General features: G+C 41.5%; 2 protein-coding genes across 9 annotated transcripts in view; one reads left to right on the top strand and one right to left on the bottom strand.

Moving 5' to 3' along the window:
- LOC106573239 (neuron navigator 2) overlaps nt 1-12,229 on the top strand; it is a 133,009-nt gene extending 120,780 nt beyond the window's left edge. For 6 of the 8 annotated variants that reach the window (XM_082962521.1, XM_082962519.1, XM_082962518.1 and 3 more), the window contains 13 exons: nt 1,959-2,039; nt 2,495-2,648; nt 2,884-3,034; nt 3,197-3,294; nt 3,419-3,514; nt 3,666-3,834; nt 4,028-4,263; nt 6,655-6,809; nt 6,995-7,066; nt 7,309-7,505; nt 7,749-7,867; nt 9,819-10,022; nt 10,312-12,229. In XM_082962521.1, the coding sequence (XP_082818647.1) occupies nt 1,959-2,039; nt 2,495-2,648; nt 2,884-3,034; nt 3,197-3,294; nt 3,419-3,514; nt 3,666-3,834; nt 4,028-4,263; nt 6,655-6,809; nt 6,995-7,066; nt 7,309-7,505; nt 7,749-7,867; nt 9,819-10,022; nt 10,312-10,446 (1,867 nt within the window). In that variant the 3' untranslated portion in view covers nt 10,447-12,229. The remainder of the gene's footprint in view (nt 1-1,958; nt 2,040-2,494; nt 2,649-2,883; nt 3,035-3,196; nt 3,295-3,418; nt 3,515-3,665; nt 3,835-4,027; nt 4,264-6,654; nt 6,810-6,994; nt 7,067-7,308; nt 7,506-7,748; nt 7,868-9,818; nt 10,023-10,311) is intronic. The other 2 variants (XM_014148126.3, XM_082962520.1) reach the window with 1 other exon arrangement.
- A 458-nt stretch (nt 12,230-12,687) lies between these two features.
- On the bottom strand, nt 12,688-16,803 carry LOC106573241 (homeobox protein DBX1-B). Its single transcript, XM_014148127.2, has 4 exons — nt 16,272-16,803; nt 15,985-16,089; nt 13,576-13,778; nt 12,688-13,395 (listed from the first exon to the last, which is right to left on the bottom strand). Exons 1-4 carry the CDS (start codon nt 16,636-16,638, stop codon nt 13,087-13,089), a joined length of 984 nt encoding a protein of 327 aa, XP_014003602.2. The 5' UTR covers nt 16,639-16,803; the 3' UTR covers nt 12,688-13,086.
- Nucleotides 16,804-20,589: the final 3,786 nt, after the last annotated feature.

The following is a 20,589-nucleotide window of genomic DNA, read 5'->3' as shown; positions in this document are numbered from 1 at the left end:
AATGTTTGGTTGAGGTTATTGCTGCCAAAGGAGGGTCAACCAGTTATTAAATCCAAGGGTTCACATACTTTTTCCACCCTGCACTGTGAATGTTTACACAGTGTGTTCAATAAAGACACGAGTGTGTTATTCGTTTAAGCAGACTGTGTTTGTCTATTGTTGTGACCTAGATGCAGATCAGATCAAATGTTATGACCAATTTATGCAGAAATACAGGTATTTCCAAAGGGTTCACATACTTTTTCTTGCCACTGTATATATACAATACCAGTCAAAAGTTTTAGAACACCCACTCATTCAAGGGTTTTTCTTTATTTGTAAAATGTTCTACATTGTAGAATAATAGGGAAGACATCAAAACTATGAAATGACACATATGGAATCATGTAGTAACCAAAACAGTGTTCTACAAATCAAAATATATTTGAGATTCTTCAAAGTTGCCTTGATGACAGCTTTGCACACACTTGGCATTCTCTCAACCAGCTTCATGAGGTAGTCACCTGAAATGTATTTCAATTAACAGGTGTGCCTTGTTAAAAGTTAATTTGTGGAATTTATTTCCTTCTTTGAGCCAATCAGTTGTGTTGTGACAAGGTAAGAGTGGTATGCAGAAGATAGCCCTATGTGGTAAAAGACCAAGTCCATATTATGGCAAGAACAGCTTAATTAAGCAAAGACAAACGAGATTTCATCATTAATTTAAGACATGGAGTCTGTCAATCCAGAAAATTTGAAGTTTCTTCAAGTGCAGTCTCAAAAATCATTAAGCGCTATGATGAAACTGGCTCTCATGAGGACCGCCACAGGAAAGGAAGACCCAGAGTTACCTCTGCTGTAGAGGAAAAATTCATTAGAGTTAACTGCACCTCAGATTGCAGCCCAAACAACAAATGCTTCACAGTGTTCAAGTAGCAGACACATCTCAACATCAACTGCTCATAGGAGACTGCATGAATCAGGCCTTCGTGGTCGAATTTATGCAAAGAAACCACTATTAAAGGACACCAATAAGAAGAAGAGACTTGCTTGGGCCAAGAAACACGAGCAATGGACATTAGACTGGTAGAAATCTGTCCTTTGGTCTGATGAGTCCACATTTTAGATTTTTGGTTCCAACCGCTGTGTCTTTGTGAAACGCAGAGTAGGTGAACGGATGATCTCTTCAGGTGTGGTTTCAACCGTGAAGCATGGAGGAGGAGGCGTGATGTGTGGAGGTGCTTTGCTGGTGACACTGTCAGTGATTTATTTAGAATTCAAGGCACAGCATTCTGCAGCGATCCGCCATCCCATCTGGTTTGCGCTTAGTGGGACTGTCATTTGTTTTTCAACAGGACAATGACCCAAAACACACCTCCAGGCTGTGTAAGGGCTATTTGAACAAGAAGGAGAGTGATGGAGTGCTGCATCAGATGACCTGGCCTCCACGATCACCCGACCTCAACCCATTTGAGATGGTTTGGGATGAGTTGGGCCGCAGAGTGAAGGAAAAGCAGCCAACAAGTGCTCAGCATATGTGGGAACTCCTTCAAGACTGTTGGAAAGCATTCCCCGTGAAGCTGGTTGAGAGAATGCCAAGAGTGTGCAAAGCTGTCATCAAGGCAAAGGGTGGCTACTTTGAAGAATCTGAAATATAAAATATATTTTCATTTGTTTAACACTTTTTTGGTTACTTCATGATTCTACATGTGTTATTTCATAGTGTTGATGTCTTCACTATTATTCTACAAAAAAAGAAAAACCCTTGAATGAGTAGGTGTGTCCAAACTTTTGACTGGTACTGTATGTGTGTGTGTATATATATATATATATATATATATATATACTGTATATCCCAGTACCCCAAGCTGTGTGTGTGTTATCATTAGAGACTGCATGGCCTCATTGTTTTAGTCAATAGTTGGATGTTTGTATTGAAGCTGTTATTCTCTTGTCTGTCTGTTTGTCTGTGTCTCTAGTCCCTTTCTCTCTCCCCTGCCTGTTAGTGGGCGTGGCTGGGGCGGTAGCACTGGGGTGTTGAGGACTGGTTCTCTCGCTCGGTAATAGAGTATGAAAAATGTCTGAATAACCCACATTCACTTTATGAGCAATTCTGATGATGGCTAATCCTAACAAATGTCCTTGATGCGCCAAATGATTATTTAACCAATTAACATCAACTCGATCACTCATGCCATGTTGTGCCATTGAAAGTGGAATTCTGAGCCAATCACACACATCCTTCACAGGACTTTGATTTTGTCCTGTTTACAATTGCCTGAACCCCTATCTATCGCACAGTGATTCAGTGCCTTTGGATTAACTTGGAATACGCGACAATCATTTTTTGCAGTGACAAACCAATAATTTGTACAGCATGTTACTGAGTAAAAAATTTAAAAAATAAAAAAGATCTTTGTAAGAAAATGAGAATTGTGCTCCATGAGGTTTCCCAGGGATGTGGACCAGCATTCTGTTTAACCCTGAAGTGACCAGACATCTGTCTCGTCTGCAGGATCTCAGAGTGCACAGACAGCGAAGCGGAGACAGTGATGGCGCTCCGCAGCGAGCTCCGAGACAAGGAGATGAAGCTGACTGACATACGCCTGGAGGCCCTCAGCTCCGCCCACCAGCTGGACCAGCTCAGGGAGTCCATGAACCGCATGCAGGTGAGGATGACTGAAACATGACCACATATGACCATTGGTATGACATGATGAGGGCCTGGAGGTTTCCCTGACCTTGTGACCTGGCATGTTCCTGGTCAAGGTTTGCATGGTCAGGGGAAAACTCCTCACCCTCGAAATGACCACGCGAACATTGGCCATCACAAAGCATGTCAAATACAAAGTGGTACGATGCTGTGAGTTATGTTTGACCTGATGTGTTCTAATCTGTCCTCAGGGCGAGATAGAGAGGCTGAAGACAGAGAACGACTGTCTGAAGATGGAGAGTCAGGGCAGCTGCAGCAGAGCAGCCTCACAAGCCTCAGTGGCTTCACCCTCAGCGGGCCAGTCACAGCATAGCCTCGCTCTAACAGAGTCCACCAGCCTCGGTAAGAGAGAGAGTGTGAGTGAGCGAGCGTACGTGCATGCGTGTGTGCGCGCCAGTGTTAGTCTTTGTGCGTGAGCACGTGCATTCACCTGTCCATGTGTGTTTGTGTGTGTGTTTGTAGTCCTGTCTGCTATAGGTAATATCTATGTCCCTGTCTCTGTAGACATGTTGTTGGAGGACAACGGGGAAGGTAGCTCACGGAAAGAAGGACGTCACGTCAAGGTGGTCGTAACTCTAGATGAGGATGCCAAGTGGAAAGAGGTACGAAACTTCTTACACTTCCAACTCACCAGAAATTACAATGGCTACCAAAAAAATGTATGCCTTTTACCTTATTTGTCCTTAATATCAGATCTTATGATGAGTTCGTCCTCATATTTTATAGGAGCGTAGACCTCGTCAGTTCCTGATTGGTTGCATTGGTGTCAGTGGGAAAACCAAATGGGATGTGCTGGATGGGGTGGTCAGACGTCTCTTTAAGGTAAATCAACAGACACTTCAAACTCAGCCTGGTAGAGGAGTGACTAGAGTGACACTTGTATCTGACATGTGATTGGTTTGTGGTCCTTTGTCTGATGTATGATTGGTCCATTGTCCTGTATCTGATGTTTGATTGGTCCCTGGTCCTGCAGGAGTACATTATCCACGTGGACCCAGTGAGCCAGCTGGGTCTAAACTCAGACAGTGTCCTTGGCTATAGCATCGGGGACATCCATCGCACACATGAGACTGACACCCCTGAACTCCTGCCCTGTGGATACCTCGTTGGAGACAGTGACACCATCTCTGTCTCTCTCAAAGGTATGGGCAAGAATGGACCTCTCGGAAGTTTGGAAAATTAGAACTATACCTCTCTCACTCGCATTGTTTTTGCTAGCAGTCAATATTTAAATAAATTTGAACCCTGTAATTAAAAACTGTCTGGATCAGTCAATAACAACACCAGTGAACCTATCCTTTAATGTACGTGTCCTGTGCTGCCCCCTGCCTGCAGGTGTGTGTGAGCACAGCCAAGACGACTTGGTGTTTGAGACGCTGATCCCCAAACCCCTGCTGCAGCGCTACGTGTCCCAGCTCCATGAGCACCGGAGGATCATCCTGTCTGGCCCCAGTGGCACCGGGAAGAGTTTCCTGGCCAGCCGATTGGCCGAACACATAGTGCTGAGGGAAGGGAGGGAGGTCACCGACGGGACCATTGCCACGTTCAACGTAGACCACAAGTCGAGCAAGGTCTGTCAAACACTATCATGATTAATAAGTTGAATGTAGGAAAGAACCTTTACCAAGGGATACTTTCTGTATGATAGTGGAGGTGCCAAAATGTAACCGATATGGAAGTATATGAGAGAGGAGATTCACAAATGGAAATGCTTATTCCCCTTACATTGCAAATTGGAACTGTTGGAGGATACAGTATTTGGAAAAGAGTGTTGCCGGTGACATATGACGTAGATAGATCAACGATCAGTGGAGCGAGGTTCGCCATCTCTGGTAGTTACTTTTTTTGCTTTTGTAGTAATACTCTACTTCTTACTAAGATGTCTAACGTTTACAAACCCAGCAGGTTTGGCCTGCTCCAGTTGTAATAGGTTTATACATTGTGCGTGGCTTTTAAACTGTATTTTTGTTTACAACATTTGCTAACATAGGTACACATATAAACCATGGTATAGAAGGATGTACAGCGGCTTGTGAAAGTATTCATCCCCCTTGGCATTTTTCCTATTTTGTTGCCTTACAACCTGGAATTAAAATGGATTTGTTGGGGGTTTTGTATCATTTGATTTACACAACATGCGTACCACTTTGAAGATGAAAAATATTTGTTATTGTGAAACTGCAAAACTGCTACAGCTCCTTTAAGTTGGATGGGTTCCGCTGGTGTACAGCAATCTTTAAGTCATACCACAGATTTTCAATTGGATTGAGGTCTGGGCTTTGACTAGGCCATTCCAAGACATTTAAATGTTTCCCCTTATTAAACCACTTGAGTATTGCTTTAGCAGTATGCTTAGGGTCATTGTCCTGTTGGAAGGTGAACATCCGGCCCAGTCTCAAATCTCTGGAAGAATGAAACAGGTTTCCCTCAAGAATTTCCATGTATTTAGAGTAGAGGTCGACCGATTATGATTTTTTTTTTCAACGCCGATACCGATTATTGGAGGACCAAAAAAGCCGATACCGATTAATCGGACGCTTTTTTTTAAAATGTATTTATTTGTAATAATGACAATTACAACAATACTGAATGAACACTTATTTGAACTTAATATAATACATCAATAAAATCTATTTAGACTCAAATAAATAATGAAACATGTTCAATTTGGTTTAAATAATGCAAAAACAAAGTGTTGGAGAAGAAAGTAAAAGTGCAATATGTGCCATGTAAAAAAGCTAACGTTTAAGTTCCTTGCTCAAAACATGAGAACATATGAAAGCTGGTGGTTCCTTTTAACATGAGTCTTCAATATTCCCAGGTAAGAAGTTTTAGGTTGTAGTTATTATAGGAATTATAGGACATACATTATAGGACCACACGCTCTTCCTATTGTTGTTCAAATAATTTGTTATAATAGTTTATTAGTTTAGCCTATGATAATCTTTTGTCTTCAGCATCCTAAATAATGAACCTAGAAGAAAAAAGGGAAACCTGGATATGGTATTCCTATCCATTGCGCCATGACATTTTGATGGGTGCAATGGGAAAACAAGTCTATGTAAACATCAAACATGCTTATATGTTACTAAGAACACTGTGATAAAAACTCAGAGTAATGAACCATTTATTCGGCACAATTTGGGAAATGGGTGCAATTGCGGCCCACATTTCGGGGCGTTCCTGCTTGTTGGCATTCCTCCATCTGCAGGAACCCCTCTTTATACTTCTATTGGTACATTTTTTGTTAGGACAGACGGAAGGCGGGGAGCTCCGGTAAGGTAGATGGCTGTAATGCACAATAACGTTGGATGCCAGCAGCCCATCAACCCCGCAGAAGGAGTGGCGGGGGTGACAACGGTAGCTAGCTAGCTAGCCGTACACCGGTAGACAGTGTCCTTCACCCCTGCCTTTCGGGCAATGTTTTCCAGCAGTTCTCTTAACGGCGGCGAGGACAGGTGTTCGGCAGGCGGGAGAAAAGGACACTGTCTGCTAGCTTAGCCAGCTAGTCCTAAGGAGGACTCTGGTACACAGCGGGCGGGAGCCGGGGGCGACACTGTGTGCTATCTAACTAGTAAGCATTCATGCGGGAACCAATGGGATGCTCGAGGGGAGGCGTTCTTGCAGATGCAGGAATGCCCACATGCAGGAACGCCCCAAATTGCGGGCTGCATTTGCACACTATTGGAATTTTATGAAAGTCCCAAAGGGTTCACAAAGCTTCGGTTTCCCATCACCACAGCCAGCCATGTGGAAGATTGGAGGACACACAGGGCACCAAAGTTCCAGCAGACTGACTCGGTGATTTGTGACTCAACTGCAACCCCTCTATAGATGAAATGCTTAATATGTCATTAGTAATATACTGTGGTATTTTAGAGGCTGTATGGGGAATCATTTTGTGGTTAATGTGGAAATGATTAACTGTACTGTCTTTGTAAACTCTTCTCTCTGGTGCCCAGGAGCTGCGTCAGTACCTGTCTAACCTGGCTGACCATTGCAACAGTACGAGTCATGGGGTGGACATGCCCCTGGTGGTAATACTGGACAACCTGCACAATGTCAGCTCTCTAGGAGAGGTCTTCAATGGCCTGCTCAGCTGCAACCACCACCAATGGTCAGTATGCGCGCACACACACACACACATACACACACAGAGAGAGAGACTCACACACGCAGAGACACACAGGCGCACACACACACACACAGGCTCACATACGGGCATGCACACAGGTGCACACACTCACACAGTGTTTATTTGCTTGTTCTTAATCTTAAATGTATTGCCTTGTTTGTTCCCAGTCCTTATATCATTGGAACAATGAACCAGGCTACATCATCCACTCCCAACCTGCAGCTTCATCATAACTTCAGGTACATCATATCTATAATGTTGTATGTGTTACTGTCTTGTTTTCAGTTACAAGATAATGTTATTTGATGTCATCTGTATTCTGAAATGTAAAATGTAATTGCTATGTCATGTAGCCGCCACAAGAGGGCAGTATTTAAACATTGATATGTCCTCTGCCTAACCCTCGTTTGAGGAGGTCTGTTTGAACAGTAACTGATCACCCTCTCTGCTGTTGTCTGTTTCCTGTGTGTGTCCTCTCTAGGTGGGTGCTGTGTGCCAACCACACTGAGCCAGTGAAGGGCTTCCTGGGTCGGTTCCTGAGGAGGAGGCTGATGGAGACGGAGATTAGCAGCCGGCAGCGAAACGCTGAGCTGGTGAGGATCATCGAGTGGATCCCTACTGTCTGGCATCACCTCAACCGCTTCCTAGAGTCTCACAGCTCCTCGGACGTCACCATCGGTAAGATTCACAGGAAATCACATTCATCTTCTTCTTTTCTCCTTTTGCTATTACATTATCTGGCCATGTTTTTTTACATTATAATTTAAGAAATATATGAATAGACTGTACTTGAATGAACACATACTTCTCAATTGTATATTTGAGATTTGTCAATAAAGAAAATATATAAGGGACAAGATTGAAGGGTTCTATGGAATGAAAGGGATGTTTTGTTGACGTTTGTCTGTCTCTTCCTCCCAGGGCCTCGCCTCTTCCTGTCTTGTCCCATGGATGTGGAGGGATCCAGAGTGTGGTTCACAGATCTGTGGAACTATTCCATCATTCCCTACATGTTGGAGGCTGTCCGAGAGGGGCTGCAGGTACAATGACATAACGTTTGAAATGTGGCATCAATTTGCATTTGTAGTAGCGCTAGCCCTTTTAATAATGGTTTGTAAACTAACGTACGGACACAGAGAGATACTACATAGAGTATACATTGAGTACGTACAGTGCCTTCAGAAAGTATTTACACCTCTTGACTTTTTCCACATTTTGTTGTGTTACAGCCTGAATTTAAAATGGATTAAATGTAAATGTTTTTGTCATTGGTCTACACACAATACCCCATTATGTTTTTCAAAATGCTTACAAATTAATAAAAAAATTAAAAGCTGAAATGTTACCTGTAAGGTCCCTCAGTTGAGCAGTGAATTTCAAACACAGATTCAACCACGAAAACCAGGGAGGTGTCACAAGTGTCGTCAGGAATGGACCAAGGCGCAGCGGGTTGCGTGCTCATCATTGTTATTTATTTAGTGAACACGAAAAAAACAAAGAAACACGACAGTACAACAGTCTTGCAGGCTATACTAAAAACAATGCAAAAACAACTACCCACAAAACCCAAACCAAACACACACCTAATTATAGGACTCTCAATCAGAGGCAACTAGAAACACCTGCCTCCAATTGAGAGTCCAACACCCAAACTTAAACATAGAAAAACTAAACTAGACAGAACGTAGAAATACATACAAAAACACAAACCCTCTGCCACGTCCTGACCAAAACTAATACAATTACTCCCTCTGCTGGTCAGGACGTGACAGGAGGTTTTCCAATCCCTCACAAAGAAGGACACCTATTGGTAGATAAAACAAATATATATAAAGAAGGCATTGAATATCCCTTTGAGCATGGTGAAGTTATTAATTACACTTTGGATGGTGTATCAATACACCCAGGCACTACAAAGATACAGGCGTCCTTCCTAACTCAGTTGCCGGAGAGGAAGGAAACCACTCAGGGATTTCACCATGAGGCCAATGGTGACTTTAAAACAGTTACAGAGTTTAATGGCTGTGATGGGAGAAAACTGAGGATGGATCAAAAACACTGTATTTACTCCACAAGACTAACCTAAATGACAGTGAAAAGAAGGAAGCCTGTACAGAATCAAATATTCTAAAACATACATCCTGTTTGCAACAAGGCACTAAAGTAATACTGCAAAAAATGTTCCAAAGGAATGAACTTATTTTCCTGAATACGAAGGTAAAGTTTTTTTCTTCATTTTTGTACATTTACCCCCTTTTTCTCCCCAATTTCGTAATATCCAATTGGTAGTTACATCGGTTGTCCCATCACTGCAACTCCCCTACAGACTCGGGAGGAAACTCCCTACAAATCCTAGAGGAAAAACCTGTTTCAGTTTACTTTCCATCAGACAATGGGAGATTAATTCAACTTTCAGCAGGACAATAACCTAAAACACAAGGCTAAACTGGAGTTGCTTACCAAGAAGAAGGTGAATGTTCCTGAGTGGCCGAGTTACAGTTTTGACTTAAATCTGCTTGACAATCTATGGCATGACCTGAAAATGGTTGTCTAGCAATGATCAACAACCAATTTGACAGAGTTTGAAGAATTTATAAAATAATAATGGGCAAATGTTGCATAATCCAGGTGTGGAAAGCTCTTAGAGACTTACCCAGAAAGACTCACAGCTGTAATCACTGCCAAAGGTGATTCTAACATATATTGACTCAGGGGGTTGAATACTTATATAATCAAGATATATTACTGTTTTATTTTTTTTTAAATTACAAATGTTCAGATTTTTCTTCCACTTTGACATTACGGAGTATTTTGTGTAGATTGCTGTCAAAAACTGACAATGAAATCCATTTTAATCCCACTTTGTAACACAACAAAAAAGTTAAGGGTTGTGAATACTTTCTGAAGGCACTGTTTATAATAAGCTGACGCACACTTACTGTTTTTAATGAAAACCGCTGAGCAGTTATTATGATTCTGTCCGTCTTTCAGATGTATGGGAGGAGAGCTCCGTGGGAGGATCCAGCACGGTGGGTGATGGAGAGCTACCCCTGGGCAGCCAGCCCCCTGCAGCACGAATGGCCCCAGCTGCTGCAGCTCCGGCCAGAGGACGTAGGCTTCGATGGATACTCCATCTCCAAAGATGGCTGTCCCAGAAAACAGCTTCCCCAGGGATGCACAGACGGAGACCCCCTGGTACGTTGATATAAGGCTTACACCTCCTGTTAACTTTTCTGACAATCTTTAACTCAAATATTGGTTGGATTTGGAAATAATCATGAAGGTATGTTTGGTATGGCATTACACAATAATCCTGTATGTGATGATAGTCTGTATGAACAAAGGTTTGACTTGATATTTGTATCCAAGAGCATACTCTTTAAAAGCACCTTATTGAAAGACTATCTATGGCTTTATGTTTAGCATGAGTGTCTGTATGTAGGCGACAACCTATCTGACCTCTGACCTCTATAAATCTCCACAGATGAACATGCTGATGAGGTTAAAGGAGGCAGCCCACTGCTCCGGCAGCACTCAGATTTACGACAGCGACTCCAACAGCAACCAGGATCCCCATGAAGACAACATGCTGGACTCACCACTGGAGTACACACTATGAGTCTCCCTCTGTCAGCTAGTACTCACTCTGGGACACATCCTAAATGAACATACCTTTTGTGTTAATCATCCATTGATATGAGGTTCAATGTTCGGTTATGTATTTCAAGTTAGAATTTGACCTCTGCGATTTCATGTCTTTAGGCAGTCAGAGCATCTTATATACCAGTTGGAACTCACTATTTACACTGTGTACTGATACATAATAGAATAAATAGATTTACTGGGTGCAGGTAACCCGAGATGAAAAACCCAGTCGAAGTTCAATAACCTGAATAATTTCAACTCGGTATTTGTACTGTTTTCAGTGTTTATTAGGAGTCTGTTTACAGTCCCAGACAAAGACACTCAGCCATATAAATGAATGACGTAGTTTATGAGACATCAAACCAGTTGCCTTGACTGTGACCTAACCTAGGCTATAGCTATGTGATCCAAACTGAGTAGAAAAAAAACTATACATACATTCACTCAGCTTCACAGAGCTTGACCTGTGTGCATTTTCTTAGTGAAGAGACATCTTTTTGGTGCTTAACTTTCAAATGATGCCTTGCTACCTTTATAACAACGGTGGTCACATGCATTGACAATGCCTTTGATATACTTGATTTCTATAAGAGGCGGTGCAGAGTTTAGGGGATGCTAACTTGCTCATACTTTGATGAAAATGATTCCACATCGTTTATGTGCAGCTAGCTGGTAGCAAAAAGGTCTAGGCTTTTGTTATGGATATCTTGAAATCAGTGATACTTTTAGGATTTTTGGTGCTCTCCTGAGGAAGATGAGAACTTTACACCTCATGAGTGTTTCAAACAGTATCCCAAAAGCCCTCATTTGTCTTTTGTTCAGCTCCAGACAGAGCTCCATCCCTGCATGAAATGTTCCAACACAGTGTTTCCCTATATAGAGGCACATTGGACATGTAGACCCACATCTGAAAGGTCTCTGGCTAGAAAAAGATCAGAGCGACTACATGGCTTTGAGACGGAGGTTGGCGTGTCTAGTCGCTCACTCTGAAGAATTTGCGCTGGTTCCATTCGCGTCCAGTGTTAATGGGATCCTCGGTGTTGCTGTATCGGAGTAACTAGGCTTTATTCCCTCATAAGATGGAGTATTCTCAGAGCAGCTTACTCTACTAAGAGGTACCACTTTGGTTGCTCCCCCTCAGAATGTCCACTTTATCTGTCAGTGCTGTTGCTATTCATCCCATGAGTGTTCTTAGTAACACATTATTTGCAACATTCATTTGGAACTTTCGACTGAAACCAAAACAGTTTACTTGTATTTTTAAGTATTGTCAAGATTTGTATTGCAGGTACATTGATCTGTGAATATTTTGCAAGGTTTGAATTTTCACTACCACATCTTACTGGACTGTAAAGGGTGGTGCAAGCACAAATCGAAATGGTTGTTTGTCTTTTCTTGGTCCCACACAGTTAGGATGTTGGAATGATGTGAAAGGTTGGCTGTTGAATCTAGTGGTTGATAATTGTTGAATTCTTTGATATGTGAATTTTGTTTATGCACATTTTTATTTTGTAATGTGAAGATGTAAATATTTTATCTGAATCCCACGTTTTCAAAACATTTCCTATACATCTTTTACTGAACTACAGAGTAATGTGTGTAGGCCTATAGTTAGGATTCCTCCATAGGTTGCTCCTTTTTCTATAAGAGTGAAAAACTATGAGACTGTGAGAATAAATCTGGTCACAATACTGTACTTTCCATCTTTCATCTTTTTTATTCATAGAGAAATCAATAAACCAGTGTTTATTTATTAAGTTGTTTTAAATGGTCAAAGTTTTATTTGACCTCACGTGGTTTTAAATATTGTTCAGCAATGTTCTGTGTGTTGAACTCTGTTCATTTGTCTCAATTCAGTAGCATTGTTGGAAATAATGCAATGGTCTGTTATTATTTAGGCTACCTATGTGACTGACGTCCTGGTGTATAGCCCTATACTGGGGCGGCAGGTAGCCTAGTGGTTAGAGCGTTGGACTAACTGTCATTTCTAAGACAATAGAAGACACTGCACTCTCTCATACTGACCTCTGTCTTTCTTATGAGAAGAAAAGCAAAAAAGCAGTGGCAGACCTTATCAATCATTGTTTACTTGTTATAGTGGGAATATAATGAAACTATTTAAGTGTTATTCTGATTGTTGTACCATTGTCAAGAAAGCAGCAGTTGTTCTTTACATTTTAGTTCTATTTGAAAAAAATACTCTCAAAGTACAACATTTAAACAAAGCATACAAATAATATATTTATTTTTAAGTTATAGATTTAACATCTACATAGATTAAAAGCAATGCATCTAATATAAGCATTTAAGTCAGGTATAATCCTCTTGGTATAAAAATGGCCCTTACAAAATATGGTACAAATAGCAAAAGCTGCAAGAATACATCTAATTTACTAAGTGTATCCCTTAATAAGTACTGAAATATCTACCACAACCAATATGGCCCCTACATTTACGTATAGGCCAGGTGAATTGGTAATATTACGGACAAATAATATGCTCAAATCAAAGGATGAGGGGATCTAATTTGAGTAATAATGTCTATATACAATATATGCAACAATATATGTGATCAAACAACTTTATACAAGCATAATGTATGTATTATTCATAATTAAGACACTGTGATCTCTTCCTCCTCTGATTCTGAGAAGTCGGAGTGCTTGCTGGAGTTGCAAGGCGAAGAGAGGTGCGACTCCACACTGTTCAAAAGTTCGCGCTCTGACGGAGAGCGGCAGAAGGCCGCGCGCGGGCTGAACGCGTCTGCCTCCTCCTCGCAAGACTTCTTCCCGACGTCACTGAGGTCCGGGTGGGGGTTCATCTTAGTTGGAAGGGTTTGCTCCCGGCAACCTCCGGACGACAACAACTCCCTCTCTTTGCAATTGCGCCATTTCATTCTTCGGTTTTGGAACCAGATTTTCACCTTGAAAAATACATGAAATATTATAAGGCTATCTAGTCATGGTTTATTCTAATAAAGATATTAGAACATGCCAATAATCAAACTATACATAAAATGAATATTTTACATTGATGTGGGTCTATTGGTCTTATTCACTTAGGCTACTGGTTGTTTTTGTATTTTTGTTTTATTCGTTTTTACCTGTGAGTCTTTAAGCCCAAGTTTTGCTGCCAGCTTCTTTCTGTCTGGTTTGCTGATGTATTTCTGTTTCTGAAACATTTTCTCCAGGGCTTTGCGCTGGACATCAGAGAACACTGCCCGTCGTAGCATCCCCCTCCTGGGCTTTCCTCTTGCAGCCAGCGGCCATGAAAATGTACCGGGGATAGGAACCACTGAAGAGGATGCTAAAAGTAAAGAAAAAAACATACCATTAGCTTTGCGTCGTGTCATTCCAGGAAATGCACACATAGGCTAACAAAGTAGCCTTGCTTAACAAAGTAGCCTAGCCTTATTTTCTTTTCAGGGAGTGGGTGGAGGGGATAAACGTGCATAAAAGCGAATTCTTTCGTAGTCTAAAGCGAAGTCTCTCGAAGTCTATAAATATTGACGGGTGTTTTGTTCTTAAGTTCTTAAATGCAGTCCGTCTGAATGAATTGGCACGAAGCAGCTAATTAGCACATTGCTTGGTCCCTTATAGCATTGGTATGGTAAAATGGCAGAGTATCCCTTTCGAAAGTCCCAATGAAAGATAGAGGGGCTGATGAAGCGTGAACGGTAATTGTGTAGTAATGAACTAACTGAAAAAGGCTTAGGACAGGACACTAAAGCCATATATTACTGCCACAAAAGAGATTTATACTTTCAAACTAAACACAACCGCATGCCTAGATCATCTGGCCCCGGTTTCCCAATAGCGATTCTAATGGCTTACCCTCTAATAAAGCACTAGCCTAAATCACAGATTTGGCACATAATTGCGCACATGTTACACATCATGAAATATATTGAGGCAGATATTTACATAGCCTAGGATACAGTAGCCCACAATTAGCAAAATATAACTAAATAGATTGAACATGATATTGATTTCAAAACTCAACGATTGAAAAATATAGGCCTAGGTAGCCTACTGTTTTATATTTGAATGCACTCCCCTCTGTTTTCATTTTACGTCTATTTTTATCCTACGCGTGTTTGTAACAACTGAAAAGACATTGGCTAATTTGTATTTGTAGGCTACTTCGTTCTGAAATTATCGGTGGTCACAGAGAGACAGATACTGTAGGGCCTACACATCTTGATATGTTTAGTGGGAATCCTCTGTGTATGAAGTGACGCGGAAGGGCAAAAGCATCTAAAGCCGCTGTTAGCTGTTCTACATGGTCTGAGGCAGTCGGTAAATAACGAGCGTTTTCAATTGCAACTTTAGTAGGCCTATAACGATGGTTTTGGGAAACAGCTCAGATATTTAGGGCTCTATTCAATCTGTATCGCTGAAGCATTGCCGATTGCGCCATATAAGCTACATTTAAAAGTCATTTCCTATTGAACCGACATATGCAGCTTTTACCGTGAATGCTGTCTCAGCCAACACGGGAACATAGCCTTTACATTTCAATCACGCTGTAACGCTGAACTTCTGTGATACGGATTGAATAGACCCCTTAGCGATGCTCCTACAAAAGTTCTAACGATGAACTAACTTAAGCCTTAAAAATGCTTTTAGGAAATTGGGTCCAGGAGAGTAGCCTACTGATGGTTGGGCCTTATTTGTGTCCCATCATTTTCATTAAATTAACACAAAAAGCTATTTATAAGGCTGAAGTTGTTTTATTGCTCTCAAAAGAAGCCGCCTTAACCCATATCTGTACCTTATAGCGTAGCCATTTTAGATTCTTCTTATCACTATCTTTATTGTTGGCTATTCAAAAGCCAAAGCATGTGTGAATTCACTATAGCTGTGTGGTAAATAATACACGTATTCTTAATCTTGAAATATATATAACACCTAGCATTGTAGCATTAGCTAGCCCGTCATTATATTTTAATTACATTACTCCAGGATCCTGTGCCATTTATTGTTTGCTAACTTTAGATTTCTCACAACAGCACTATGCATAAACATGCATAACACGCTATGTGGTCTTGTGAGAATATTGAAATAGTGAATAGCCTCTAATGGGGAATTAGTCCATGACTGGTAAATGCCTATCAACAGCATGTTTAAGTCAAGTGTGGCTTCCCGGAGGGAGCTGACCAATTGGTCATGGTGCTGAAAGCTTTGTGAGTTATCAGTAGCTAAGTTCACTGGCTCGGTGGGAAAAAGAAGCAATGAAGAGACGCCAGCAGCTTCCTTGTGAGAGGGGATCCGCCTCAAATTTAGACCATGACAATTGCGGCTAATTTGTAGATTAGGGGGACTGATGCAAAATGTCAGCACTGCTAAATAGGGCATCAAATTGGCGAGACTGATTCCACGACGTTCTACGGCTCCCAACCTCTGAACTAATGATTGTATACCCCCTTAGGTTCAACTAATAAAGGCAGATTGTTATTAGGTTCAACAACATCAGCTGAATACATGGGCATGACAGGGTTAAGTGGATTTACCTGGAAAATATGACGCTCTGATGAAGGGATGAAACGAACAGTCAAAATATGGCAGAGGGAAGGCTTTTGCGTGCATGGCATGATGCATTAAACGTGGAGAGGATGCTGTGATTCAAAATGAAAGAAACATTTACATTAATTGGCTGTCATTTCGTTTCGTTAAATCATATAGACCAAATATACATAATCTCCATGCATTTGCATAAATTCAAAGCAGCACGCCTGTTTGTAGGCTAAATTCACTCTAACCATTTTTACATTAGCCTATACTTTCGCAATAATCTCACCGTTTCTCGTTGATGGTGCTAGGATGGCATTAACTCCAAACTTCAGATAGTTAGGGTCGTGGTTGACGGAGAGTGCGGTCTGAGGAGAACCCGTTCTTGTCTGTGCTAAAGTGGAGATGACAGCTTGGTGAGTGTGATGACTGCAGGTCAGCGTGGTGGCTCCTGATGCCAGGGGAGACACGCTGGGTAAGGGAATCGTCCGATGGAAGTAGCTCACTGGCCGACTGATCCGCAACAGGTCCTCCACCAAAAAGCTCGAGTGGGCGGGGAAAGCTGAATGCAAGGACTGGGGCAGCGAGAGAGTCGCCGGCGGTCGAAGTAGACTGGGGCATATAGCGGGAGGCGCAAGTGCACTAGGGAACATCATTGCTCAGTTTGGATGGGTAAAGGAAAAGTAATTGTAAAGAGCTCTTTCTCACTAAAGGAGTTTCCCTCGACTATAGCATCCAAGTGGAAAGACTCACAGTTCTCTTCTGGCCCTTCCCTTTAGAAGAAGGGTTTTATAGTGGACCTTTACCAAAGCCCTTTCGAAACTGACAGCCTGACAATGAAGTTCAACAAAGTTCTCGACGTGAATTTCTTTCAGGGGAAATTCAGTGCCTCCTGATTGGTCCGAATAAACAATTTATGATTGGATTAGACTTCATAAGCAAAGACTAGACAATGTCATTTAACAAAGGAAGTGTAGTCATCCGTTTTACATATACTAACCACTCTGGTATAACTTTCACTGTGATAATGGTGGCAGCACACACAAACTAATAAAAAAATGTTATTTTTAAAGGACTCCAAACAACGTTAGTCTGTGAATAGGGGGTTTATAAAAAATGATCTATTCAATTAATTTGAGCACCTAACTGCATAATGTCGTTAGTTTCAGACTTGTTAGAGGAACTATGATAATATAGTGATTCCCTCATTTCTATTAGGATGCGTTGCAATGTGAGACAATTTACATGACCACAAAAGTTGATTGTAAAATGCCATAATTGTAAATATTATCCGCATTCACTTGTATTCAAAATATTGTTGTAGTTAGGCTATTGTTTTATTATTAGGGTATTATTGTTATTATTATTATGGTATGATGATAATGATCATAATTATTATTGTTTTTGTGATGATTATTGTCAGCCTACTGTATTATAATTTTTTTGTATGACCTTTTTCTCTCGTTTAAAAAAATTATTGTAACATATTCAGTAGGATATTATGAGCACAATAGGTTTTGTCATATGTACCAATCAGTTTTTCTCATTGGAAATCAGACAGGTTTCATATCCGAGCATTTTAACTGGTGCGTTAATAAAAACTGGTGATCTGAGCGATCACGTTTGATGTCGCTGGTCCCGCTGAAAATAATGTGCAGCTCTGGCCTTGGCGCTCTTATCTCTTATCAATGAAGTAACTGTCAAACTCTCAAAAAAAATGTATGTCTTACCCTGACACAAATCTTTCTGGAAAATCGTTTCCAGCTTGATTTCAATGTGCGGTTAGAGTATCATTCTTTAATGAAAGTGCATTTGTGCTGTAAGACACCATTAGATGAAACGGTTTTGATTTTAATGACTGAATTTATTCAAAATAACTGTTGTGTGCCAGTGTGCGCCTTGGCAATTTGTGTCCTATTTCTTGGAAGACCAAAACACAGGACAAAAAAAGAAGCACTGAGCCTACTGAGCCTAATTGCTTATTATCTTTTAACAGTCATTATAAGCTTTATATGGGAGGAGAATGAACCCTATGATTTATCTATAAAAAAGAAAAAGAAATGACATAGGGCATTTTTTATTTAGAAATTCATGATAGTTAGGGTAGTAGGCGGTGACTTGCCCCCTGGGGTAACAACCCCCCCCCCCCCCCCCCCCCACCCCCCCACCCCACTGTAATTCACATAAAGAACACAAGATGTCACCAAATTATTTTCTCAGCACTTTCCCTGTCTGTGACTGTTCTTGCTGAACAAAAAAAAATAATTTATGGTAAGTTGATCAAAAAGTTGTAGATATATTCCAGTGAAGTTAGATCTATATATTTTAATAAATATATACAAGTAGGAAGGCCTTAAGATAAATAATCCACAAAAATGTGATAATTTTTTTGTGAAGTAGTAATAAGTTGGATGAGTGTGTTGGGGGCAACTCACCCCCCCAGTTAATGCTAGTTTATGCTAACTTGCTAGCTAGCAACTTCACTAGCAGCAAATGCTAGCTAGTTAGCATAAACTGCTAGGAGTACTAGCTACCAACATTTTTTTTTTTTTACATTTAAGTCATTTAGCAGACGCTCTTATCCAGCGACTTACAAATTGGTGCATTCACCTTATGATATCCAGTGGAACAACCACTTTACAATAGTGCATCTAAATCTTTTAGGGGGGGGGGGGGGGTGGGTTAGAAGGATTACTTTATCCTATCCTAGGTATTCCTTAAAGAGGTGGGGTTTCAGGTGTCTCCGGAAGGTGGTGATTGACTCCGCTGTCCTGGCGTCGTGAGGGAGCTTGTTCCACCATTGGGGTGCCAGAGCAGCGAACAGTTTTGACTGGGCTGAGCGGGAACTGTGCTTCCTCAGAGGTAGGGAGGTGAGCAGGCCAGAGGTAGATGAACGCAGTGCCCTTGTTTGGGTGTAGGGCCTGATCAGAGCCTGAAGGTACGGAGGTGCTGTTCCCCTCACAGCTCCGTAGGCAAGCACCATGGTCTTGTAGCGGATGCGAGCTTCAACTGGAAGCCAGTGGAGAGAGCGGAGGAGCGGGGTGACGTGAGAGAACTTGGGAAGGTTGAACACCAGACGGGCTGCGGCGTTCTGGATGAGTTGTAGGGGTTTAATGGCACAGGCAGGGAGCCCAGCCAACAGCGAGTTGCCGTAATCCAGACGGGAGATGACAAGTGCCTGGATTAGGACCTGCGCCGCTTCCTGTGTGAGGCAGGGTCGTACTCTGCGAATGTTGTAGAGCATGAACCTACAGGATCGGGTCAGCCCCTTGATGTTAGTGGAGAACGACAGGGTGTTGTCCAGGGTCACGCCAAGGTTCTTAGCACTCTGGGAGGAGGACACAAGGGAGTTGTCAACCGTGATGGCGAGATCATGGAACGGGCAGTCCTTCCCCGGGAGGAAGAGCAGCTCCGTCTTGCCGAGGTTCAGCTTGAGGTGGTGATCCGTCATCCACACTGATATGTCTGCCAGACATGCAGAGATGCAATTCGCCACCTGGTTATCAGAAGGGGGAAAGGAGAAGATTAATTGTGTGTCGTCTGCATAGCAATGATAGGAGAGACCATGTGAGGATATGACAGAGCCAAGTGACTTGGTGTATAGCGAGAATAGGAGAGGGCCTAGAACAGAGCCCTGGGGGACACCAGTGGTGAGAGCACGTAGTGCGGAACCAACCTTACTATGAGATCATCTGAGGTAAAATACATTTAAAAAAGATAACATAACTTACATTTCAGTTGTAAATGTTACAATTAGTGACTGATAGCTTTAAAGTTAATGCAACTTTATAACCTTTTAGCTATTTTACACAGCATTTTATGTCATATAGCTAGGTAGCTATCTACATTTTTAAGAGAGAGCTTGTCAATTGGTCTCTCTCCCCCTGTTTTTAGCCACAGGTGGAGACTGGATTAGGTGTGAGCAGTGCAGGAGGTGGGCTCATGAGTTGTGCTCCAATTTGAGTGGGAATAGCTTTATTTGGGGGGCTCCTGAGTGGTGCAGCGGTCTAAGGCATTGCAATGCTGGAGGCATCACCACAGACCGTGGTTCAAGTCCAGGCAGTATCACAACCGGACGTGATTGGGAGTCCCATAGGGCAGTGCACAATTGGCCCAGCGTCGCCAGGGTTAGGCTTTGGCCGGGGTAGGCCGTCATTATAAATAAGAATTTCTTCTTAACTGACTTGTCTAGTTAAATAAAGTTTAAATAAAAGTCTAAAATTAAAAATGTGTGACCTACAGGTACAAATTAGAATCGTGCAATAGCAGAGCATAAGAGAGTTGCCACATCAATGTTAATTAGTTAAGTTAATGTTAATAAATGTTATATTCCAATATTATTTCATTGTATTATTTATATTCCATTCCAATGTATTATTTTTGTATTCATTAAAAATAACTGTTGAAAACCTTTTGCTCCCGAATGTAATTTTAAAGACTGCTGGGATTTAAAATCTTGCATTATTCAAATCATATTTAGTGCAATTGTACATAATGGATGGTATGGAAAAGGAACAACAAAGAAAAGAACAAAAAAAATTATGTGCAGGTGAGATAGAAAGAGGGACTTTACATCAAATCTCGTCATAGTGCAGATATTAATGGTG

This window comes from Salmo salar, chromosome 16, assembly GCF_965601325.2.
Source record: "Salmo salar chromosome 16, fSalSal1, whole genome shotgun sequence".
In the NCBI taxonomy this organism is placed as follows: domain Eukaryota; kingdom Metazoa; phylum Chordata; class Actinopteri; order Salmoniformes; family Salmonidae; genus Salmo; species Salmo salar.
Note: the sequence above shows the minus strand (reverse complement) of the source record. Positions and strands in the feature narration are given on the sequence as shown.

Bases quoted from the DNA above. Each gene is read 5' to 3' on its own strand.
- LOC106573241 (XM_014148127.2), bottom strand. From the start codon at position 16,638: ATGATGTTCCCTAGTGCACTTGCGCCTCCCGCTATATGCCCCAGTCTA. The intron at 16,090-16,271 runs GTGAGATTATTG...TTTGAATCACAG, and splicing joins AGCACCATCAACGAGAAACG to CATCCTCTCCACGTTTAATG. The intron at 13,396-13,575 runs GTAAAAACGAAT...GTATTTTTCAAG, and splicing joins TTGGGCTTAAAGACTCACAG to GTGAAAATCTGGTTCCAAAA.